The sequence below is a fragment of the Cottoperca gobio genome, chromosome 8, assembly GCF_900634415.1.
Source record: "Cottoperca gobio chromosome 8, fCotGob3.1, whole genome shotgun sequence".
In the NCBI taxonomy this organism is placed as follows: domain Eukaryota; kingdom Metazoa; phylum Chordata; class Actinopteri; order Perciformes; family Bovichtidae; genus Cottoperca; species Cottoperca gobio.
Genome location: NC_041362.1, coordinates 21,247,824 through 21,274,332, shown reverse-complemented (window position 1 = coordinate 21,274,332; position 26,509 = coordinate 21,247,824). Strand labels below are relative to the sequence as shown.

General features: G+C 39.6%; 1 protein-coding gene across 5 annotated transcripts in view; it reads left to right on the top strand.

The window, feature by feature from the left end:
• The window catches only part of LOC115012686 (TANK-binding kinase 1-binding protein 1-like), a 33,881-nt gene extending 8,908 nt beyond the window's left edge, over positions 1-24,973 (top strand). The window contains exons 1-13 of one of the 5 annotated variants that reach the window (XM_029438415.1): positions 6,326-6,450; positions 11,713-11,953; positions 12,071-12,202; positions 13,155-13,259; positions 13,428-13,578; positions 15,012-15,205; positions 16,007-16,071; positions 16,155-16,261; positions 16,812-17,002; positions 17,139-17,420; positions 19,249-19,329; positions 19,423-19,650; positions 20,233-24,973. In XM_029438415.1, coding sequence (XP_029294275.1) covers positions 11,720-11,953; positions 12,071-12,202; positions 13,155-13,259; positions 13,428-13,578; positions 15,012-15,205; positions 16,007-16,071; positions 16,155-16,261; positions 16,812-17,002; positions 17,139-17,420; positions 19,249-19,329; positions 19,423-19,650; positions 20,233-20,361 — 1,899 coding nt within the window. In that variant the 5' untranslated portion in view covers positions 6,326-6,450; positions 11,713-11,719 and the 3' untranslated portion in view covers positions 20,362-24,973. Of the gene's footprint in view, positions 1-6,325; positions 6,451-11,712; positions 11,954-12,070; positions 12,203-13,154; positions 13,260-13,427; positions 13,579-15,011; positions 15,206-16,006; positions 16,072-16,154; positions 16,262-16,811; positions 17,003-17,138; positions 17,421-19,248; positions 19,330-19,422; positions 19,651-20,232 lie in introns of those variants that run through there. The other 4 variants (XM_029438416.1, XM_029438417.1, XM_029438414.1 and 1 more) reach the window with 4 other exon arrangements.
• Positions 24,974-26,509: the final 1,536 nt, after the last annotated feature.

Here is a 26,509-nt window from a genome sequence, read left to right as displayed (position 1 = left end):
CATATTGTGAGAGGACATATTGTCTTGGGAGAGGACATATTGTCTTGTGAAAGGACATATTGTCTTTTGAGAAGACATATTGTTTTGTGAGAGGACATATTGTCTTGTGAGAGGACATATTGTCTTATGAGAGGACATATTGTGAGAAGACATATTGTCTTGTGCGAGGACATATTGTGAGAGGACATATTGTGAGAGGACATATTGTCTTGTGAGAGGACATATTGTCTTGTGAGAAGACCGATTGTCTTGTGAGAGGACATATTGTCTTGTGAGAGGACATATTGTCTTGTGAGATGGCATATTGTCTTGTGAGAAGACATATTGTCTTGAGAGAGGACACATTGTCTTGTGAGAGCACATATTGTCTTGTGAGTACAATATGACATATTGTCTTGTGAGAAGATATATTGACAGTCTTGTGAGAAGACATATTGTCTTGAGAGAGGACATATTGTCTTGTGAGAAGACATATTATCTTGTGAGAAGACATTGTTTTGTGAGAGGAGATATTGATATATTGTCTTGTGAAAGGACATATTGTCTTTTGAGAGGACATATTGTCTTATGAGAGGACATATTGTGAGAAGACATATTGTCTTGTGAGAGGACATATTGTCTTATGATAAGACGTATTGTTTTGTGAGAGGACATATTGTCTTGTGAGAGGACATATTGTCTTGTGAGAGGACATATTGTCTTGTGAGAAGACATATTGTTTTGTGAGAGGACATATTGTGAGAGGACATATTGTCTTTTTGAGAGGACATATTGTCTTTTTGAGAGGACATATTGTCTTGTGAGAAGACATATTGTGTTGTGAGAGGACATATTGTCTTGTGAGAGGACATATTGTCTTGTGAGAAGACATATTGTCTTGTGAGAGGACATATTGTCTTTTTGAGAGGACATATTGTCTTGTGAGAAGACATATTGTGTTGTGAGAGGACATATTGTCTTGTGAGAGGACATATTGTCTTGTGAGAAGACATATTGTCTTGAGAGAGGACATATTGTTTTGTGAGAGGACATATTGTCTTGTGAGAGGACATATTGTGAGAGGACATATTGTCTTGTGAGAGGACATTTTGTCTTGTGAGAAGACATATTGTCTTGTGAGAAGACATATTGTCTTGTGAGATGACATATTGTCTTGTCACCTCATTCACTCACACACCCATGGCTTTGCCTTCGAGAGCAACTTAGGGGTTCACTATGTTGCCCAAGGACACTTCGACACGTTGAAGTGCCGATCTTCCGATTAGTGGACGACCCCCTCTACCTCCTGTCCACATGCCTGCTTCTGTGACTACAGCAGTCCTCAGTCATTCACAGCTACCGTTTCCCTGTGGAGTTCATGGCCACTAGCAGTGCCGTGGAGCAGGGTTTTTGTGTGCGTGGGTATTTGTTTGGTGTGTGGGTGCTAGGGCACACACGTTCCACTGATCCTGAGGTGGCAGTAACATACCTAGATATGCTGCAATGTGCCAACAAAGGAAGAAAACGACTGCTAGCCAGTAAACATGAATGTACATAACAATACAGAATTCAAATGTATTAGGGAAAAATTGTTTTGCAAATGTTTTATGAAGGAGAACATGCTTTTAACATGTTTATTCGACCTCAAGGATACACACAATGAGTGTGGTGAGTAACAGTGTGTCTACTCAGCCTGTGTAGTGAAAGCAGCTTCAGTCCTCTGTCTGTGTCTACACGCGATGCATTCGGGAACATTGAGTGTAGGCCAGCTACAGTTGTTTTGTCAGCGGTCAGAGCCTAACACTAGGGCTGAACATTTTTGAAAAAATAACTATTTCCAATTTTTTTGGCTGACAATATGATTTGCAATATTACACGGAATAACTATGCCGGAATAGCCTCTTCTCTCAAATCTGGACTTGACTTCCTACGCATTTCACGGCTTCAAGAAATTGAAGGCATTCACATTCAAGTACTGAAAAACATATTAAAATGATCATGATGTGATTTTTGCGGTTATCTGTTGTAGATGTTTCCTTAAGTCTGTAGAATATGATGTGTAAGCCTGGACAATACTTATTTTAAAATAGTATTTGACAATTTCGACTTTAACAAATATTGATATTTGACAATATATTGATAACATTTCGGTTGATTGTGTTGACCACACACACAATCACTGTAGTTGCAAATGTAAAACTAAAGAAAAACAAACATGGGCTGCACAGCTTTATTTGTCAAAAGTCATTCACAGACAAAGCAGAGCATAATAAACATGTAACCATGCCTACAGCAGTACACGGTGGTAATGCATCCTTGTGTGTAGCAGACTTCTAAACGCATCACTTTGATGGACTTCACTTTATTATCAGAATAAATAAATTATGAAGTTGGTCTTGCGTCAGAAGACGTACACGGTTTCAAATACAAAACACAACATTTGGAAGTGATTCACATAAAATCTGAAAAAAGTGTATTAAACTATTTTTAAAGCAATGTACGTTATGTTTGCTAACATTAGCAAACACCATACCAGAACTAAATAAGGCTGTTGCATCAAAACCTTTTTTTTTTTTTTTTTTCAAAAGGCCAAGTAGAGTGCCATCTGTGGGAAGCAGCTACATAGATGGTATGTCCCAGATATCCAATGCTAGTTAAATTATGTAATCTGTCATCTCTTCAAACATATTCATTCATATCGCCGGATTGTCAAACTTTCTGTTGCTGCCATGATGCAGGTTAGACCCAGCGCTCTATCAGCCCGCTGTGATTCAGTGTTGGGGTTTTCGTCGGCCTAATCAGAGCAGCCAAAGCCGCTAACTGAAGCTCTGTCCCCGAAGCCGCTGCACGGTCCCCTCCCGGTAAGGCAGTCCTATTTCAGTGCCACCCTGGACCCAATCCAGCATACACACTAACAAAAAGTAACGTTACATGGACCGTACTTTAACACCAGTTGGTGTTAAAGTAAACATACAGATGGCTAAGCCACACGTGCAGGTTTTTAGATAACAGTGTTTCAGCAGTCTGGTCAAATGTCCTGTGTTCTTGGCCACTGACTGTCTGACTGACTAGCTGACTGTCTGACTGACAGGATTACACAGGAGTAAAAAATACACAGTAAATATGTCAACACTAGAAGAGAGATCTATAGCTATAGAATACATTACATAATATAAAGATTGAAATATATTACTATAGAAATTAGAATTCAACATTTAGAGCCAGTGACTCTGAACTGCACATTGGACCTTTAAAAACCTCATTTTCATTGCCTCTCTTTATCCTTTTCTCTTCGTCTCTCTTCACGTCACATTCTGTCCTCCTCAGTTTTTCTAATTCCCTCTCTCATCTCTCTGTCACTCTCAATTTAAATCTTCACCCTTTGTCTCTCTCTGCTCTGTAGCTGACTGCTGCTTGTGTATGTCACATCGTTTTTGAGATTCTGGGGAATATTAGAGCTTTGTATTAAGATTGCGTAGGATTAATTGTAGAAGATGTCAAGTAAATGAGACTTATGAATGATTATTTATATTAAATGTGTTCTGCAGTGCCTTCTGAAGGTGAAACGCTATCAGATTTGGCTGGATGTCTTACTTTCAGCTGAATGTGGTTGCAACTGTCTTTAATACTAATGGCAGTTTATTTAGGCCACGTCAAAAATAATTTGGCAAGATTTTAAAAAGATTTGTACAAAACAAATGAATATTTTCTATTTGTGTTTTTGTGAGGTTTGGACAAAATGTGATCTAAAAAATGCATGCAGCCACATACACAACCTCAAACACTTGTCCTCCATGACAAATTACATATATTATCACATACATTATCACTTATATTATCACATATTATCACTTATATTATCACATATGTTATCACATACATTATCACTTATATTATCACTTATATTATCACTTATATTATCACATACATTATCACTTATATTATCACTTATATTATCACATACATTATCACTTATATTATCACATACATTATCACTTATATTATCACTTATATTATCACATACATTATCACTTATATTATCACTTATATTATCACATACATTATCACTTATATTATCACTTATATTATCACATACATTATCACATATATTATCACATACATTATCACTTATATTATCACTTATATTATCACATATATTATCACATACATTATCTCTTATATTATCACATACATTATCACTTATATTATCACTTATATTATCACATACATTATCACATATATTATCACATATATTATCACATACATTATCACTTATATTATCACATACATTATCACTTATATTATCACTTATATTATCACATATATTATCACTTATATTATTACACATTATCACTTATATTATCACATACATTATCACTTATATTATCACTTATATTATCACATATATTATCACTTATATTATCACATATATTATCACTTATATTATCACATACATTATCACTTATATTATCACATACATTATCACTTATATTATCACATACATTATCACTTATATTATCACTTATATTATCACATACATTATCACATATATTATCACACATTATCACTTATATTATCACATACATTATCACATACATTATCACTTATATTATCACATACATTATCACTTATATTATCACATACATTATCACTTATATTATCACTTATATTATCACATACATTATCACTTATATTATCACTTATATTATCACATACATTATCACTTATATTATCACATACATTATCACTTATATTATCACATATATTATCACATAAATTATCACATATATTACATCTGCCTGTGTCCCCTCCTAAAAAGTGCAGAATAAAGAGTAAAATGATCAGCACATGGACCTAAGGTGGCAGTATGCTTCAAACATAGTGCATGGACTTTCTAACTAACAGTCTGAAAGTGAGCACCGTTACAACTATTTGTGCTACAAAGACACAAACAGACAGCACTCTTGTTGAGAGGCAGTGGGATGCAGACTTTCAGTGTGGCCATTCAGAAATAGATAAAAACACATTTACCTTCAGGTGTAGTTTGTTTGAACTTTCCACTTTGGTTTAAGGCAGTTCCACTTTGATTTTGTATGGAAATAGATAGAAGTTTGACATCCCCTGATAACACAGGTTAAGTTCTGCAAATTTCTTACCCACATATTTTTTAGAGCAAGCAGTTATATCCAGTAACTTTGTTTTGCACTTCCGTTAAGTTGGGGTGCTCACCAGACACAACAGAGAAAGGTCAGAAAAGAAACAGCCGAGGCTGAGATATGGTCCAGCTGCAACATTTCCAGTAAAACAACTGGAGAATACTTTATTACATCCTCCCTGTCCCTGTATATCCTCCTAAATGTCCACTTTTTCCAAAACCCACCCTAGTTTGTAATGCATGCTTTCTAATAGGTATTTTTTCAAAATGTGGAAATCCCCATCAGAGAGACAGCTGTATTTCCAGTTTCACAGAATTAGTGCTTTAAATTGGTGGAGGCACCCTTTAATTTAAGAGCACACATTATTAGTTTGAAAGCACAAACTAATAAGAGCACATATGTTGTTTTCCCCATGGCACCTGCAGGGTTCCATAGAAATGGAAGAAATAATCTGAATTAATAAACGTTATGTCCGACAGTTCTGGGTGATGAGTCAACATGCTTTATGAAGCCCAAGTGGTGCTAGCGGCAACACAAACTCATAAATTCTTCTTTGGCCCCTGGCCTAACTTTTACAAACATGTATTTGATCATTTTTGAGAAAAATCAGCCAAACAAAATCAGGACAGAAGACCAAGACATAACGTTTGGTGAGCCCCCTGCTCCAAATAAATAGTGGTCAGTATTTCACCTCTAAACTGGGTCCATATAATCTACAATCGTCATCAGAACCATCAGTTATTAAAAAAAATAGTATGTTATCCTGTTTATATTTTAGTTGTAGGAGGTTGTCATATGTATTGTATTCTAAGTTTTAGAGTATTATAATGTATTATTTATTTTGTGTATTGCATTCTATAGCTAAATATCTCTCTTCTAGTGTTGATAGATTTGCTCCCGTGTCTGCCTGTCTGTCTGTAAACCTGCCTGTAAACCTGTCTGTCAGTCTGTTCATTAGAGCAGACTGCAGAAACTCAGAGTGTAAATAACACTGTCATCCTATAATATGCACGTGGAGCTGAGACATCTGTATTTAGTGTGGCACTAACAGGGCGGTACGTGTAACGTTATATTTTGAGACGAGGGAACGACTCATGTTTTGGTGTCTTCCTCCGCGCCGACACAGTGCTGCCTCGGCGGCTCAGATTCGGCCGGCGAATATCCCAGCAACGGGAGTAACAGCAGGCTGATGGAGCGCTGGGTCTCACCTGTGAAACGGCAGCAACAGAAAGTTTGACGATCCGGCGGGAGTCTGCTAAATCAGTGCTAACTGATGACTGCTAATGGAAGATCTCGTGGCATATGTGGGAAAAAGGTTGAGTCGTTATCTAATTTATGCGTCTTTAGATTTAATCAAAACAAACTATCAAAGCGTGCAGGATCATGGATGTGATGTTGACCCTGAGTCTGCTGAGTGAGGCAGCTGTTCTTCTTCTCCCTCTGGACTGAGGCAGATTGCAGCTACTCACTCACTATCACCTCTAGAGGAACAAGTGGTATTACACACTGGACGGAGCGCAGCTAGCTGTTAGCATGCTAACTTCAGTAGATATCTCTGCAACACAACACAGAGACGTGTTTAACGTCAACACTGTTCCCTCTTCACACTCTGTGGATAATGTTAGTTCATTATTTTAATGTGTTACGTTTACATTCTGGCAGATCTTACACATTACACCTGTAAGTTCTCTGTACCTTGCCGGATCATTCTGTGGTCACAGAAACATTTAGCAGTCTTAACACTCCTCCATTTGATAATTAAAACACAGCACTGTTTGTTTGCTTACTAATGTTTTAGTAATTATATTTTCTTTATTTAGCATTTTCTGCATTAAATCAAACGCTGATGGTTGCATTATCACTCAACATGGATGCCATCACTGCACACAATGATGATGATGAGAGAGTCTACTGGGTTTTGTGTTTGATCGCAGGGGATTGTGGGTAAAGCGGACCGTTAGTCCATTAATAAATGAAACAACCATGTGATGAAGACATATGGCTCCTCTCTGATCTGCCCTTGGCTGGCACTGTGTTTGTGCTTCTGCAATCAAAAGTGAATAAAAACAGAGGGAGAAATAGAGGAAGAGGTGGATAGATAGACGAAAGACACAAGCAGTGTGTGGGCTGAGTGTGTGTGTGTGTGTGTGTGTGTGTGTGTGTGTGTGAGAGAGAGAGACCGAGTATGTGGGATGTGAGAGTGGGAGTTATATACAGAGAGATGCTTTGACCTCTCCCCCTCTCTGCTTTGGCAGTTGCCTTTAGGCTTTACACACACACTCACACTCACTGAACATGGGAGTACTAGTAAAGGAGAGAGAGGGAGAGTCAGCTGTGTGTTGCTTCAGTTAAAATGATCAGAATAGTGTCAATGTTATTATTATATTCCATTCCACAGTTCTCTTGCCCTTAACCAAGTCACTGGCCTCAGAACTGGAGGTGGCCTTCGAGCACTGCACTGTGGCAGCTGCTGCTTCTAGATGTAAAGGAAAACATTTTTTCAATTTCTAATACCCTGAAAAACACTGTTATGTCAAAACGTTGTTAATTATTTAATAATGTCTTGTACACAACTGTATTTTTACTGTGTTCAGCACTTCTCCAACACTGGTGTACATTCCTCCTCTCTCTCAAGATGCTGCTCCTGAACAGTAAGGATGTGTCAAATGCTCAGGGAAGATTTTCCCATCATTAATCAAGAATAAATTCAAACTGTACAACTACGTCACCCTAAATCCACATTCGTCACAATTCTGCACTGACGTGGTAAAAAGCGGCCCTTGAAATCTGTTCCAGTGAAGCCATTCACGTCACGGTCCCACCGCTCCGACTCCACATCCACACACACCTCCGTACAAAAGTGACAGCCACAAAACATATAGCACATAGCCACATATTTAAAAATGTGTCTTTTTCTTCGTCTTCATTTATTACCATCTGCTGACAAACTGGTTGACTTCCACTGCACATCAACTTGAAACTTTAAACGCTGACTTCAGTAGCCTCCATGTTTACTCATGTTATGTTACTCACACAAGTAGGCTAACATTAGCATGAAAACTTTAGCATACGCTTTATTAAATTCCATCTGTTCGCCTGTTGCACAAGTTAAAAGCGCAGAACCTCCCTCCCGGTTTCCTCAAAACATACCAGAGACGGAAACAGTGATTTAGTTTTTAGTTCTATCCTCCTCATGCGCACGGCATCTCACCGTTGACATTGTTCGGAAACAATTCAATTTGATACTGAAATGCAACAACGGTCGCGAGCCGGAATCAAACCAGGGACGTTGCAGTAAGGCTGCACAGTGCACGGTGTGTTTAACCAATAGGTCACCTGAATGCCCCATTTGAGCTTTTCTTCAAGCTGTTAGGTAACTCCACTCCACTTTTGCTTAGCCAATTTGACATAGTGGCCAAACTGTGGAATTACAACTACAAGGTCCGTCTTGTGATGCCATTGGGCAACTAAAAACTTTTCCTCATAGACTTACATTGGGAAAGTGACGTCTGTAAATTATCGGATCATTTTTGTGGGGTAAATACATTTCTGGGTACAAACACTTAAATAGCCCTTATTTAAATCATTGTGCCCTATAACATTCACTAATAGCTGAATCCATATTTTTGCTTCCAGACGAATTTCTCTCCATATACATAAAGTTAATTATTCTATCCTACTATTTTTTGCATCGCTATATCTTACAATTAGTGTAAAGGCATGAATAACACAATGTGAATTTGATCATTGGACTGTTTTTGCAGTTTATTTGCTGGTTTATGCTCCCGATTGTTAGCTGTAGCTTGTTACGTACACACACACCATGTAGAGTCCTGTGCTGTGTTTGAGTGACAGCTCAGCCTTTCACGTATCTTACAGCCTAGCAGGAACTCCAGGTCTCTCTGTAATGTTTCTGCAGACCCCTCTCCTTTTACACTAGTCTTTGTATGTGTATACAGTGGAGTCAAAAAGCCTTAGGATGAATACTCATTTTGTTGTCAAGCGGAATTTTTTTTAACTCTCTTATATTATGTAGGATTAGAGGTTTTGTGCTCAACAACGTCACACAACACTGTCATTCATCTGCTGAAGATGGGTCTCAACCTAACCCTTGTATTATGTTGGAAACATTTTTGGTTTAGGGCCATATTGACCCTTACTGTGTAAATTCACTCAAAACAGTCAAAGAACCAGGTAAAACCAATAAGAACTTCAATTTAGATCATATGACTATTTAGAAAAGGGACATACGATACATTTCTTAATCAACATCCAAATATCCAACAATATATTCAACAATTCTTTACATTTACATTTTCCCTCATGACACTTAAATTATTTATTTGTCTGACTTTTCTCAAAATATTCTCCTCACATTGTCAATGCTCTCCACATGATGGGCAGAATGTGAATGTGTGCTTTCTGCAAATGTAATTCTTGCATTTCACACAAGCGGTTCTTGTTTTACTGAATGGAACAAGGCGCTCGTCTACAGTAACATGGGGACAAGGATTGTACAACAAAGGAAGAACTTCGACCCCTTTATCCCAAACATCTCTGATCGCAGCTGGTTTGTCTCTTTCTCGTCGACCAGTTCTGGTGTCACGGTTGTCGAATCGGATCACCCGAGATATCATGTGAAATGACTCCAGAGACATTGTTGCTCGAAAGATTGGCCTTCCCTTCTCTTCATCCCATAGACTGGCAGCTGCTTCTCCCCTTGACTTGCACACTCCGGCTAATACCAGGATTACAATGTATGAATGCAAGTCAATCTGATCCAGTGGCTTCCATGTCTCTTGACATACACGCTTCCCCTCCAAGCTGGTCATGTCCAGTACGATCCTCTCTATTGGTGGGATATGAAGAGCTGAAATGCTGATTGAATATCATCAACTCGTATGGCAGCAAATCTTGTATGGCCTGGAGTCATTTTGATGACATTGGAAGATGACGGTCTACCTCGGCTTTGGTGTGGTGATGTTGACCATTTTATGTTACCATCTTTAGATGCACATGTCACTTCTGTGGAGGATTGCTGCATTCCTTGGTTTTCATCTGATGGAGAGACTACGGCAGGATCGTCCTCTGAATCATCTTCATTGTAGGAAAATTCATAATCTGGATCGTCAATAGTATTGTCCTCGGTCTCTGAAACCTCTTCCTCTACATCACTATCACAGTCCAGAATCTGTGATGAAGCTTCTTCAGTTGTAAATCTTTTGGAGCTAATGTTTCATTGTGTGTCTCAGAGAGATGACACTACAACACTGACAAGGACAAGCGTGAGAAGCTAACTCCTCCTCCTAATTCACACACACACACGCACACCCACACCTCGTTCTAAATGGCTGTTCAGAGCCAGTCAATATGTAAACAAATGCAATCAAAATAAAGTGCATCAAAGAGACATGTTTTCTTTGGGTCTGAGCAGCGACCTACCCACATCAAAGTGTCTGTGTCAAAACATCATCTTTGTATACAAACTCTGCACAGACATTCCACTACACGTCCAAGTGTTCAGATATTACACCCCAGTTCATCACCATAAATGAGGAAAAGTCACAAAATGTCAGGAAGAAAATGACAAGTTAACCAGAACTTTGGTCAACTCAAAAACTGAGATGGGTCAAATTGAGGATTTGTGAATGCATATGTGGTAAAGGGAGGTGTGGCTGTTGTGAACCCATGCTCATGTATAAAATATTAACGTACTGCAGAGCTGCACGTTCTCTTATCTGAAAACTATTCTACATGAGGTGTTGCAGATAGGCTGAATACAATATTACTCTGACATTGTAAGACCTCTGTCTCATGCATATACATCATAACACATATGTGACTTCACCAATGTTTAGGTTTCTAAATAGGCATTTGGAAGCCTCGAATTTGGTTTCTGCTCACTGCCATCTTTTCAGTTGTTAAGATCTGGAAATTGTGAACTGAGGCTGCACAAAGAGAAGGTGATAGCTGTCAATCTGTTGTGTACTTTTACTGAAGAGTTGTGTGTTTCTTCAGCCTCAAGACTTTCTTGGAGCTGGCACCTATTGGACATTTTAGAAGTGGATCAGCCTTCAGACATGGTGGCATCTCATTGTGCTCTCAAAGCATACACTCAAAAATGTGATCTGCTTAGTTTTAATTCATTGTGATGTTTGAGCTTCACTGCAGGATGAAGTCTGCACAGTTTGTATCAGATGCATCTACTGGAGGAGGAAGGTTTCTCTGTGCTCACCTTTAATCTCAGATTAACACTTGGACCTACCTGCAGGATTTATGATGTTTGAAGACAATCATGGTCCGGTATGCAGTTTACACAAGAATGATGGGAAACCTGGAAGTCACAAACTCTGACAGTAAAGAGGAAACATCTTGTGTCATTTTAAGAACTTTTAACAAGCCTATTCTTTCCCATGACAATGCTACATTAGGATCAACAAATCTGTGTTGACACCAGCAGGAGGAGAGCTATTAATGGTGGCCAGCGCCATTGAATTACATTATGATGCGTTTAAGCTTTATTCAGTAAAAAAAAAAATTCCCAGATACTACAACTCTTTCTTTCCCTCTCCTACAGCTAACTGATGATGGATCTATTCCGCAGAGGAGAGCTGGGGCTGCTGGGAGGAGGGGAGGGGCTGAGAGATGATGTGGGCATTTCCGGGATCAGCTGGTCGTCCAATCGGCTGCCAGAGGACATGTACCCAGCGTCAGGATTGGCCCTGGCTGCTGCCTATCATGATATTAAGACCCGGCTGGCAAGTCTGGAGAGGGAGAACAGCAGCATCAAGAGGAAGCTCAAACACTACGAGGTCAAGGTGGAGAGCAGCACATACACATACACACACACACACACACACTCTATACCCATAAAACTTTCGTAATGCGTCAATGCATTAATTTCTGGAAATTCAATCTCCTCTCCTCTCCTCCAGTTTCCTATGATCAGTGAATTTGGAGAGGAGAGGGTACTGTGCTGTTCCTGTGAGCCCATCATCAACGATACCAGTGTAATCCAATCAGAGACTACCAACCTACAGCAGAGGATCAACTCTCTCACTCAGGAGGTACTGTGAACATTGAAGTATTGCTGAGTAGATGCAACCAGACACCAAGCTGACAGTTTAGCCACATTATTGAAACTGTAGTCATGCTAATAATCCCTCAGTGCACAGGGACACTGTGGGCAAGTGTGTAAGTAAAGCAGGTCAAAGATACATCAGATACTGTGATAAATGTTTACTACGCACAGTTTGGGAGATAATTTCATTGCTAACCTTCACCTATCCCAAATACGTCTTACCAACCTGGAGGTTTGCTTTCAACCTGTCTTACTGTCTGACTGAACGTAGTTATTGACCCGTGGGACTTTATGACCCCATTTGCACTTCTCTTTATGTATCTTTAGTGGATCACATAGCTATCAAATTGAAAAAAACTGAATGTAAATTCATCCAAGAAGCATTAGAGATCGAAAAAAAAGTATGTTTTAAAAAGGTAATTAAACTAGATCTCTGATTCAGCCGACCTGATTTCCTCAACCAGGTGGTTAACAGTCAGCAGCCTTTAATTAGCAGCCGCGGCAGTGAGACTCTGTGTGTGTCCTCATGTAACAGGAACTACCACACTGTCTGTCTGTCTGTCTGTCTGTCTGTCTATGGACAGATTTTGTCAACACGATGACGTCTCAACCAAGCAGATGTGTAGTTGAGATCAAAATGAAGACGAAGTTTCATATACTTCTAATGTACTAGGAATCACAGCTGAGCTATATGTGGTAAATGAAAGTGTTAAATCTCATCTGGATTTTATTCGGTTATAAGATTATTGAAGTATAAATGGGGCCTCTAGCCATGTCGCTAATTTAGTAGATTTCAGCAATTAACTTAATAAGGACTGTGTTTTCAACAATAGGTATGATGGACACAACTAAATAAATACAAGGCCCAATGTGTAGTATACTGGAATGATCTGTTAAAGCAAACTCTGAGAGGTTTCTCCTCCTTCTCTCTGTCTCAGCTCCAGAAGAGTAAGGAAAGAGAGGAGAGGTTGGAGGAAGTCATCCAGGCTTATGAGAAGATTCACTTGGAGAAAAGCAATGTCCAGAGAGACCTAGACAAGATGGTAAACACACACACACACACACACACACACACACACACACACACACACACACACACACACACACACACACACACACACTTTACACCCTGTTTCCTTGTACTAATATTGTATCCTTAAGTGTTAAGCAGCAATTTGGGGTTCAATTTTGTGTGTGTGTGTGTGTGTCAGACGACTCTCGCAGAGCAGCACGTGGAGCAGATCTGCAGTCTGGAGTCGGCTCTCAGACAGAGAGAAACTTCCCTTCAGAAACTCAGCGTTCAGCTCCGCAGCAAAGACGCACATCAGTCGAAACTCCACGGCAGCCTGGACGTACCCAGAGGTGGGTTCTGTTTGGATCAGCAGCCGATGCATGGTGGTATTAGTAGTAGTAGAAGAAGTAATAATACAAGTAGTAGTAGCAGAAAGCAGTACCACTCATAATAATAGCAGTATTAGTAGCAGTGCCACCAGCCATTTATCAGCAGTATCACCACTCGCTAAAAGTGTCAGGGCACCCAAATGGACCCTGTCATATTTTTTTTACCACAAGACTCAGTTTCAGTCACGAGTAAAGCCGCCCGCACATGATCAGCATTACAACGCTCTGTTTTCCTGACACCCAACAAAGCGGAAGGGCTACCTGTGGCGTGGTGTGGCGCAGCGCTATGTGGCACTTCCGAGGTGTGCCACTCAAAGTTCAAATTATTTCAATTTTGACCGTAGTTGCCGCTGAACTTTCAAAGAGCAACCAATGAGGAAACAGCTGTATGTGACGTATACCGGCGCTGTGCTTTGCCTCTGCAGATGCACTGTGCTCTGCGCTCGACCTTGTGAATTCCTTTTCATCTGAAAGCAGCTTTAAAAACACAAGATGTACAGTCAACCATTTGCTCAACCTGTTAAACTTTCCTTTCTTGCTCACCACATAGACATCTGTTGGGGCCTTGATTTGATTTGATGCCTTCATTTCAGACAATGGTAGACAAAAGCAGATTCTCAATTCTAGCTGGAAAATATTGACGACGTCTGCTGAAATAACAAGCATCCTGTCAAATTGTATGAGCTATAGATACTAAGCTAATGTTAGACTCAAGAGTCGGAGTTGGAAAATCTACATACATCAAGGTAAAAGACATAAGTTCATGCTAACAGGTCCCCATCCTCACCTTTTTTCCACGTACAGTTAGTTAGTCAGACTCCATTTTCACTGTAACATGACACTGTTAAGCTGCTTTGCTACTATATACTACTATCTACTGTATACTTGGCCTTGAAAGTAATGCTGGGTTAGGTTACAATTGTAGGTAGTAAGCTTGTGAGCTGGACTTGCTAACATTTGCAGCCTACGATAGAGCAGACTCATATTCCGTACCATTTTGCTGTTGTATTTTTGCTTATGGAGGCAGTAAACAAAAGGAAAGCACCATCTGAACCCTTTAAATAAAAACTATAATACCCCTCCAACAATTGCTGTTCAGGGGAGGGGTCAATTAAGAAAGCATTAGATTAGCATTAGAATAGAAATGTGGCAAATGTCTGCTTAGCAACAGTTTAAATAAATAGTAATTGTTAAAAGAAAATACCTACCCATAACAAATAACCAACCACATTAATATTTAACTTAACATGACTGCAACCCACAAACATGTACAAGACGATACTAATGATTAAGGAATTAAAGTTTATTCCTCCATTGATATCATTAGAGCAGTGACTTGAACCAGGGAGAAAAGATGAAACAGACTGAAGCTGTTGTGTGTCTGGTTTTGTCAGAGGGCCGCGGGCCGACGCTGCAGAGCTCCCGCAGTCTGGACGCCCTGTCCGACTTGAAGCTGCAGCGCCTGGAGGCCGAGCTGGACGGGGCGCGGCACCAGGCCGAGGGAGCCTGTCACAGGGAGAAAGAGCTGAGGGCCGAGTTTCAGATCCTGCAGCAGGAGGTCGCTCAGCTACAGGAAGCACAGAGACAGGTGGGCCTAATGTAATGTTTACAACTGTGACACTTTCAGAAGCATTACCTCTACTGCAGCCTCCACACTGTCAACATCTTGTCACATTTGATGGCCATTTTTACAGACGATTGGACTAATATTCACAACTAAGTGCACGAGGGCTATTAGAAAATACATTCTTTATTTATTATAAGAGGTAATTCATGAACTGGGGGGTAGGGCATGAAATGTCAAAACTAGATGAAATGAAACTGAAACACATACATTTTCCATTTATTTATTGGTTAAACGTTTGGCAGCAAATGAGCAGTTATAGAATTAAGATCAATGAATTACAATAACCAAATTAAGGAACATGCTTTAATAAAAGATTAACCACACCAGCCGATTCTAATGCATGTTGTCTTTCACAAGTTTCGTGTGGTTGTGTTTGTGACAGTTGCTGAAACACTATCACTGTTAGGTAATGCAGTTGTGAGCATGGACTGAAAACTCTTCTTCTTCTGTACCACAGAGCTCAATTTCTGTTAAAAACTCATCAATGAGACACACTTGCTGACATGTTCCTTCATTACCATGAACATACACACACACACACACACACACACACACACACACACACACACACACACACACACACACACACACACACTCAGCACTTTATTTTGACTCAATCCCACACACACTGTTCTGCTGCTGTAAATACTTACTGGAGCACCAAATGTGGATTTAGTATATAGAACAAATCTAGATGGACCACAAGTACAAAAGGAAATCAATAAAACTGTGTTGATCTAACCACAGCTCTGTCTCTGTCAGTCACAGGAGTTCCCACACTGTGAGCACTGTGATGTAGAGTGGATAAAGAAAGCCGGGGACGAACAGTGAGTTCTGAAAGCAGTCGATATATTTGTCATTTTTTCATTTAAATGTATTTATTTATTCAGGTATTCTCTTTGTGTTGCAGGGTTAACCTAGCATTAGCCTACACTGAGCTGACAGAGGAGTTGGGTCGTGTTCGCAATCTGGCTGTGAAACAGAGTGACCTTCTGCGACATGTCTCACAGGAGCCTGGTAGGCACCCGAGTGGCTTCTTGGGTCATGGACTTCATGGTACCATTAGATATTTTAAAGCAGAGGCTATTCTAATGATTACTTATTGTGAGAGTTCACTGGCGTGAAAGCTATCGCCACGTGCATAGTCCAAACGCAACTACGACCACAGAAATGGCACCAGCCAATCATAGTAATGAACCCCCACTAGTTATATTAGTATTAGCTGCAAAGGTACAGACCTGTGTGACCATCATGTATTTTTATCACCTTAATAATGTTACCATGAGTGAGCACCCCCATAGAAAAAGGGTCCCAGTAAAAAGTGTGTATTTACGTGACATGCTGCTAATGACCTAATCATCAGTCCAGCTCGTTTTGTTAAGGAACTGTATCATTATCATGCAGCTTCTGAAGATGTTTTCAAGTTACAAGTGCTGTCCAATAGAGATTCTTTAGCGTTATCCCTCCTAGCTTTGCTTCTTAACATTACTAGAGGCCGCTGAGCTGAATGGGTGTGATGGGGTTCAGAATACGACTCTCTGTATTTCTTTCTCTCTTCCTCCTCCAGTTTCTCGTCCTTCCCCTGCTCCTCAGCGTCTCTCCCCCACCTCCCCCCAGCGCCCCTCACTCTCCCATGACAGGCTCCTCCCCACCCCCTCTCCTCCTCTTTCCCCAACTGACGGCCCCGCCTCCTACTCCCATCAGCCAACGTGCAGCCGTCTACGGGCAAAGTTCCAGGGCCGCCGTAGTTACTCTGAGGTGAGGCTGGAAAGTTTAGGTTTAACTTTAGTGGTCTAACTATAAATTAGACTTGTTAACATATTAACATTTGTGTGTCATTTTGCATGAAACTACAGATTTACTGCATAGACAAGTCTTTTGACCATTTCCTCAGGTGTCTGACCCGTCGGGCCTCCGCAGGCCTCTAGCTCGGCTGATGAGAGATCCAGTATCCACCCTCCCCAAGCCCAGGCCTCTCCTGGGGGAGAAGCAGGGTTTTGGCCAAACCAAACCTCAGCTCCGTACTTCCTTTGTGGGCCTGGTCAGACCGGCCTCGGCTCACGGACCCGGAGGGGAGAGGGGAGTAGGTGGGGGAGGAGAGAGAGGAGGAGGTAGCAGTCTGAGCAGCAGTCCTCATCACTGTGCTCTGGACCTGGGCTTCCCTCTGGCTGCTGAGGTGAGACTGAGCTTTCAGAACTGTTCCTCATTGTCACAGTCTTATTTGCCTCCATAGTTTCTAAGTGCTTGATTAGTTATCTGATATGTTCTCATAAATAAAACCTGACTCATACTAGTACTGTCTCTCAGGTGCAGCCACTACACTCTTTATCTGAATCTGGCGAGAAGATATCATTGAATGGTCTCTGTGTTCAGTGTTAGTTCAAAACAAGTTGAACTGAGATTGTGAACATTAACATGCAAAATGTTAACACTGAGATACACTACTGCACAACATCACAGCCATGCACGATTGTAGAACATGTCATCAGTGAGATCCAACACTCACGTTGGTGATCATGTTCCGCTTCATCCCAAAGGTGTTGGCTGAGGTTGAGGTCAGGACTCTGCAGACGAGTCATGTTCGCCTCCTCCTGGCATCTACCAACACAAACTCATCCAGATAGTGTTTATACTGCTCCAGAGGCCAACGAGGGTGTGCCTCACACCACTACAGCCGATGCTTGCATACAGTGATCTTAGACTTGTGTGCTGCTGCTCAGTCATAGCGGAGCTGATATTGTTTCCCCAGGCAGTGTGGGATTGGTAGTGAGGGTTGCAACCAAGAACATGCAATTCTGATATGCCACTGAGCTGTCCTGCTCGCGTGACCTCCATCTGATGAACAGACTTAGTGGAAAGATGGCATCTTATGACGGTGCCATGTCGAAAGTCGATGACTTCTACAGTATGACTCATACTGATATAAATGTTTCAGTGGATATTATATCTCTGTATTATTCATTTTGAGGTCATCCCACGAGACCCGCGGGATCGCTGGCGGCCCCGGAGGAATTGAATGTCTTTAAGGACTGCAGCGAGCTTTTTAAACTAGATTGAATAAACTGATTCCATTTGCAACTATACATCTATTGTCGGGAAGAGGGCTAAATGACAATATGTTTTGGTGAGGGGAAACTGGCATGGCCATATTCACCTCTCATCTCAAGACATCGGAATGAGGATGGGTCCTATGCATACCCACACGTCTCCCCTTTACAGACATGACTCCTTTATGCTAATCCCTGCAGTTTAAGGCAAAATGTATGTGTTATTTTTGACTATTCTAAAAATGCTGTATTTGAGTGCATGATGGGTCCCGAAACAGTCTTTGATTTGCATAAATGACTGTAGAGCAGAGACTCTCTTGGATTCAATAAACCCAGCTGTATGTGTGAGGATGTTAGTCCTCAGTCTTCATTTCATTGTATTGAAACCATTTTTTTAAACTTGACCTCACAGTCTCATGAAACTTTAGAAACACAAACTAAAGAGGGAGGGCTTTCAGAGGATGTATGGCTTCCACAGATACTGTATATTCACAATAAGGGGTTTCTGAGCAGTTTCCACAACAGAAACTCTCGCCAGGGATTTTTGACCATTTATATAGATTCTCAAGGTCGAAAATGTTTAAATTTGGCACCAAATCTGTGTAGCAAAAAGTATCAACACAAACAACAACTTATGAGACATAATAGAGCGTGGGAATGGTCATCTTATACTTCCATCATAATGTTCTTAGCCCTTTTACACTGTAAACTTTTCAATCTTAACTATTTTCTGTAATCAATTTCTTTCATCAAATTGCAATACATTTTCTGCAACTCATGTGTAAAAATGGACTCGAGCATCCTTGAAACTTGAACCTTTTTGAGCTTCTTCAAAACAATGTGTGCAGCAGGTGTGAGCCTGCGTGTGCACAAACACAGACCTGTCCTACATACAACCTTTTCTGATGCTTTAAACTGAAGTAGTAATGCTGGTGCTCTCCCCCTCCTCCCGTCCAGGTCCATCACTTCTGTCGCCATGACAACCCGCCTGAGCCCAGCCCACTGGTAACGCCACCACAGTCCTCTGATGATGAAGAGGTGATGGCGATGATAACAATGTGTGTGGCTCTTCTCGTGGCTTTGAATCTGGTGTATTTATTTAGAAGATGTGTGTGTTGTGTAAATATACAGGATGTATGTACTTATCTCTCGCCGGCTGCCAGCCCGCCTCGGACGCTCGGCGCAATTGGGATTGGTTCATCGTCGCCTAGGGAACAGCCCCTACACCCCTCATTCTCATCTCCTAGGAAACGGCCCCACCATCCCTCCTTCTCGTCCCCTGAGGGTCCTGCCACCCTCTCCTGCCATCTGCCTCCCTACATAAACACTGAGCATGCTCAGTCATGGCCCTCCATTAACGTGAGTAGAAATGATGAGAATTACATAAAGCAACTAATAGATTCTCTGCAGTCCTTGTGGCGAAACTGAATATGTGGAACACAAAACAAACAATTCACACCAGAGGACCAAACACACCAAGAAAGAAAACCTGTAAGAAACAGAAACATAGCCAGAGTCAAATCCTCTGCACCTTATACATGGAATTAATGACACAAATGATATAAGTAGTTCCTGTCCTCAAGACCAACACATGCTTCATTCTATCAGAAACCCTCGTGTATCTTTAGTTTCTCTGCCAGTTGCTCAGCTTGCCGTTTACATGTCAGACTGCTGTCCAGCCAAATTCCCAGGTATTTGTAAAACTGGACAATTTAAATTGCAGTACCATTTGGTGTATAGACAGCAGACAGATGCTCTGTAGAGCTGTTCATTACTACAAGCCAACCCTTTAACATTACACATAGGCAGAAGACCCTTTTTTAATCTTGATTAATACGGCTGAAAACAATATCAGCTCATAGATTACAAAGCTTCTGTGTAAATTAAGGTCATCATTTGAGGCTCAGACATTTGACACCTGTGTCTTCCTCTGTCGAATAGTTATGGATGGAGTCAGAAGAAAGTGCTGTTCGGAGCTGTCCTCTGTGTCAGCTGACCTTCCCAACTGGTTACCCCGATGACGCCCTCATCAAACACATCGACTCCCACTTGGAGAACAGCAAGATCTGACTTTATTATCAAGCATTTTACAGCCATCGTCACCTGAGATGGACACCAGGCCCATCTTGATTGCTTTCTATTTAGTTGTTTTAATCCAGGAATGTTTTGATGAGCCTGCATGCTTCTTTCCATGGAACTTGCTCAGTATAGCCGGGGTCTTCTGGTACAGAGTTACATGCCTTGCTCAAGGGACACTTTCCTCTGCCCTTCTATACAGAGTGTGGACTCTAGCCAGCATCCTTCCAGTTACAGAACAAGTTTGATTTCCAGGTTTTGAATCTATGTATTTGGATTTACGTACATTACCCAACATCTCCCACAAGCCCCATATCAACAACTTTGTATCAAATGGTGTTTTCTTTTCTTTCACAACCAAACATAGACCCGGGTGCTAAAGAAATAGCAGATGCAGAAAAGACAATCGTGCTGTCGCTCTCAGCTACACTGACACAGACAGGAGCTGTTGAAGCTCCATTGTTAATGTCACGTGCAGATCTGAGAGCTGGACGTCAGGAGACGAGCTGGAAACATGTGACACATGCAATGTCAGAAGCACCTGCTGTTTTCATGTCCCGACATGCATCAAACCACCCGGACGTCACCGCTCTCTTGTTGGTTTATTGGGATCGAAAATGATTTTTTTCAAAAGATTTATGGACCTGTTGTGAGGTAAAATGATTCAGAGGTTAAAAAGAGTCTGCAGAAGTAACTTAGTTAGTAACTCACCCTTGTTTGGAAGTGATAAGAAAATGATCACTGCAGAACAAGTCATAGTTAAAAGATAGTTACAGAAGAAGTCAGAACGATGATGACAGAGAAAGAGCTCCAAAACAAACTGTAAACTCCAGAGTGTGAAATGCTCCGACAGTAAAAGGCAGCTCCTGCTGTGCTGATCAAAGTGCCTTCGTTAAACCACAAGCTTTACTTTTATTTTTATTTAAAAAGCAGAGATCTGTGGAAGCCCACATGTTTTGTTTTTCTCAGTATGAAATGAAAAACAATTTCTCATAATTGTTATTCATTATTTTATGATTATGACTGAGTGCTTCATTATTATAGGAACATTTTGTATTATGAGATATCTCATAATTATTTCTTATTATCAAGGTTTTTGTCATTGTTGTTTGCCGTTGTTTTTCCCCCTCATAATTATGAGAAATTATCTTATAATTGACATGACAAATATGATTACTAGTTATGAAAAAGTTATGAGTTCTCTGGACAACTTGTTAATAATTATGTGATACTAATTATGAAAAACTGTCAGTTTTACTCTTATGATTATGAGGTAGTAACTTTAATTATGAGAAAAGTATCTTATATGTATGATTTAGAATCTCATAATCATGGGAAAGTTTCTTATAATAAAAAAACCACACATTTTGAGATCAATAATTATGAGATATTTATTATATATTATGAGATATTATCTTATAATTATGGGCAACTTTGTCTTAACTTGTTATTTATGACTTATCCAGTAATTATGACTTTATTATTATTATGACTAATTATGTGATAATATCTGATAATATGATGTACTATCTTATGGTTGTAATTTAGTACCTCATAATTATGGAGAAAATTATGACCTACAGAGCAAATGTATGATATTTTATCAAATTATTAAAGTATATCATAATTCTGCCGAAATATCTCAAAATTATGATTTAATATTTCAAAATTGTGGGAAAATGTGTCATATTTATCAGTCTCATTTTCAAATAATTATTTATGAGTTAGAAACTTTATAATTGAACTGTCTCTCATGCAATATAGCAAACATGTTTGTATGGCGTATCTCATAATTATAATTTAGCAATCTTAGAATCATAAGCTACTAAACCACGAGATACTAATATAATATGATTATGAAATGTTATCACATAATTAGAGGAAACAAGTCATATTTCTTAGTTTCTCAAAATGATTTATGAGTAGGATCTATAAAGAAATGACAACGTCGGGTACAACGTGTTTATAATCCAGTACATTACATTGTACACCCGAAACATTCCACACTCATGAGTTTATGTATTTTGTTTTTAAAGAAATGCGGCTCCAAAGTTTTACCGTGGTACTAAAAAACAAGTAAAACTAAGAAACATCCCACTTGTTATCACTTATCTCTTCCATTGCATCTGGACGGAACATGGACTCATGTTGAGATATCTAACCAACTCAAACTGTTTGACTCTTAGCTGTTATTGTTTCAAGGATGAAAGCCAAACTAATTAAGCAAAAAATGAGAGAATCTAATATTAATCAAGCAAAAATAATCTTCATTATAACTACACAGTGAGTCGTTCCTGGGACAGAAGAGATTTTATACATTTACCTGTTGTTCAGATGGATACAGTATGATGAGCAGCAGATCAAGGGTTCACTGCCTTGCTCAAGGACACTTGGCTGGACACACACTGGCTGTTGGGACATCAAGTTGTGCCAGAGGCACTTCTTCCATGAAGCCAATAGAAAGCGGGACAGCAGAGTTCACTGCAGAAAATATAAATCAAACCAAAGGTTTATTTTCTAGCCTTTTCCAGAGCTTTCAACCATAGCACATGATATTCAAGATCATGTGATACGATGGGTGGATTTTGCTGATGAAGACCATGTAATACGGATGATAGCTCCCCAAAAATGTGTAAGATTGTTTTAATTTGTCTTGACATAGTTGTCTCTCTATAATAACATGGAGATAAATTGGATTTCATTTACGGTTCTTTTAAACCAGACTCAAAGTCTACAGTCACAACTGTGAGAGCTAAATGCTAACATCAGCATGCTAACATGCTCATAACCACAAGCTCTGTATGTAAACGGCAGACAGGGTCTTCTGAGGGTTATTCACAGTAACAGGGGCATGGTTTCTGTGAAGCTGTTGATTTTTTTCCAATCCCCTCCTTTGAGTGGAAGCAGACATCTCTGACACAGCTATCAGAAAACCATCCCAAAATATTTGCTATTTAACTTATTTTAGGTTGTAATCTTAACATGGCTGTGTCAATCAAACTACAGAAAAACAAACCCTTTTAGTTCAGATCTGTTGCTCTGTGCACGCCTGTGTGGGGATCTGTCGCCCCCTGGTGAAGGGACATGGCATTACACCTGTAAACAAGCGTGTCACTTGTTTGGCACAGATCACATCTGTGGTTCTTCTCAACATGGCATTCAGTATATTAATGTGAATGCATAATCTTTTCCTTTAAGGGTTTCTGAAACACAGTGGAACTACTCTATCGGTATACGTTGTCCCAAACTGAAAATGAGGACTGAGCACATTGAATTGAGGTGCAGGTGCACTGGTGTACATAGTAACATGTATGTACAATATCTCATTAATTTATCTGCCATGTTGTACATGCAATACATACTAGTTTATGGCTACAACATGAAATCATTTCAGGATACTCTTTTTGGATATGTTTCTCCAAATGTTTTAATCTTTTTCACTTTAACCTCTCTGTAAAACCTCTTGGAAAGTGAAGAACATTTTCCTTTTTCTCTGGTAATGTTGAAGAGTTAACAGTTGGCTCTGTTACTGTGGGTGCTATGTACAGTAGATGCCTCTCTCTTGAACTAAGGCTCCAATAACACTGCAGCTGAAACTGTCTAAACTCCGTTCTTCTGCCATGTGATTTAGAATAAGTCTTAGAACTTAACTACGATTTGTGTTTTTATTTTCATAGCTTCAGCCATTGGTTCTCTTGGTTTTGATAGCACTGTACATACTAAAATTATTTCTTATGTTGTAATGTTCCCAGATCTCATCAATTACTTTTGGGGGCTACAATGTTATTATTACTGATAGGAATAATGGACAGAACTACAAAACCCAGGATGTAACAAACTGTAGTTTTCCTTTAAGAACCAAACCCTGCATGGAGTCCACGGGCGCGTCCAGTTCCACATCGGCACAATGTAGTTGAATAGTAGTATAATAGAATAGAACAGCCCTTTGCCTCCAGTAAAATGAAGTGTTGCCATGACACAGTTAACTCTGTTGAAGCATATAAAAGCAGGAATTCCTGTTAAAGTGAACACAATGTGCTTGTGTTATTTTCTATTTTCTTATTGCTGACAAATCCAAGGAAAAGAACAAAAGCAACTATTGAACTGTGTCCCTCTTTCTGACTTCCCCACCATGTCTGTCGCTCTCAGATGGAACCAAATGTAGACACACACACAGTTACTTTATTTTGATAAGCTGTTATGTTACGAAGACTATTGTACATTCGCACTCACTCAAAATGAAAACATTGGTAGAGCTTCACGTACATTAAAAATTATATTCGGACCTACACTCAAAACATTTGGAGCTTCCCTGAGAAAATGACCTGGTGACAGGGATGAAACTAGTCATACTGGAAACAAAGTCTTTTTGTATTGTTGCTTGGAAAGCTTGCAGTTAAAGGTTTTCTGTGGAGTTTTCAAACACTAGCAGTGCTATGGAGTAATGTTTTATTATCTGATCTGTTTTGTTTGTATCTCTCAACACAGGATTCCCACTATGGTGAGAAACAGTACATGAAAAGTTTAAGTTATAATCCTTTCAGTTGCAATGTGTAAGATCTGCCAGAATTTAAATCTAAAACATTAAAACAATGAACTAACATTATCAACAGAGTGTGAAGAAGTAACAGTGTTGACGTTATGTCAAACACGTCTCTGTGTTGTGTTGCAGAGATATCTAGTCAAGTTAGCATGCTAACAGCTAGCTGCGCTCCGTCCAGTGTGTAATACCACTTGTTCCTCTAGAGGTGATAGTGAGTCAGTGTAGCTGCAGTCTGCCTCAGTACAGAGGGAGAAGAAGAACAGCTGCCTCACTCAGCAGACTCAGGGTCATTATTACATCCATGATCCTGCACGTTTAAATAATTAGTTTTGATTAAATCCAAAGTGGCCGTATATGAGCAGCAACTGCTGCTAACTGAAGCTGCTTCTCCCAGAGCCTCTGCACGCGCCCCTCCTGCACTACATCTGCAGAGAGGACGAATCGAGAACAAGTCGTTCCCTCGTCTGCCACCCTGGACCCAAGCCAATATACAAACTATCAAAGCGTAACATTACACAGCCTCCAGTGCCACAGTAAACACACATCTAATCCACATATGCAGATTATAAAGTAGTGTTATTTACACAGATGTTTCAGCAGTCTGCTCTAATAAACTGATTGACGGACAGGATTACACAGGCGTAAACAATACACAGTAAATATATTAACCTTAGAAGAGAGATATATAGAATGCTCTCAAACAATACATGTGTCAAACTACTACACCTAAAAAAAGAAATATAAACATTTACCTAAAAAGGTGCAATGTGGAAGATATGGCCAGCATTTTAGCTTAAAACATTTGAAACAAATTTATATTAGGGGCAATGACGTTAGGTTATAATCGTCTATGTGTTGTTTTGCAGAGATATCTACCGGCCGTCCGATCCACTTGTTCCTCTATAATCTAGACTGGGTTCGCGGGACCGCGGTCCGCGTCCGTACCCAGACGCCGACCTATCCGGACCCGGACCTATAATCAATAAATTATTAAGGGCTTTTCTCTTAATAATTCTATTTTACGCAGATATATATATATATAGATATATATATAATATGATGAGAGATAGAACGATAGAGAGAGATATACTATATAGAGTATAATATAGATAGATCTATAAATATATACGATTATCTGAATATACTGTAGATAATATATATAACTATATATATATATATACATATATATAATACTATATAACTATAGATATACTATATATATAGAACAGAGATAGAGAGAGAAACTAGAGAGATAAACGCGAGATAGATAGAAAGAGATATAGAAATAGAGGAGATAGAAGAGAGAGAGATAAAATAGAGATATATAAAGATGATAAAGATAGAGAGAGAAGGAAAAAAGATAGAGAAAGAGAGAGAGATAAAGATAGATGATCAAGAGAGATAGTATAGAGAAAGAGAAGATAGATATAAAGATAGATATAGATAAAGAAGAGATATAAGGGAGAGATAGAAAAGATATATAGAGATAGATAAATAGAGATAGATATATAAAGATATATATAAATATAAAAATAGAGAGATATAAACTATATAGATATAAAATAGTAATATAAAATATATAAATATATATATATAAAT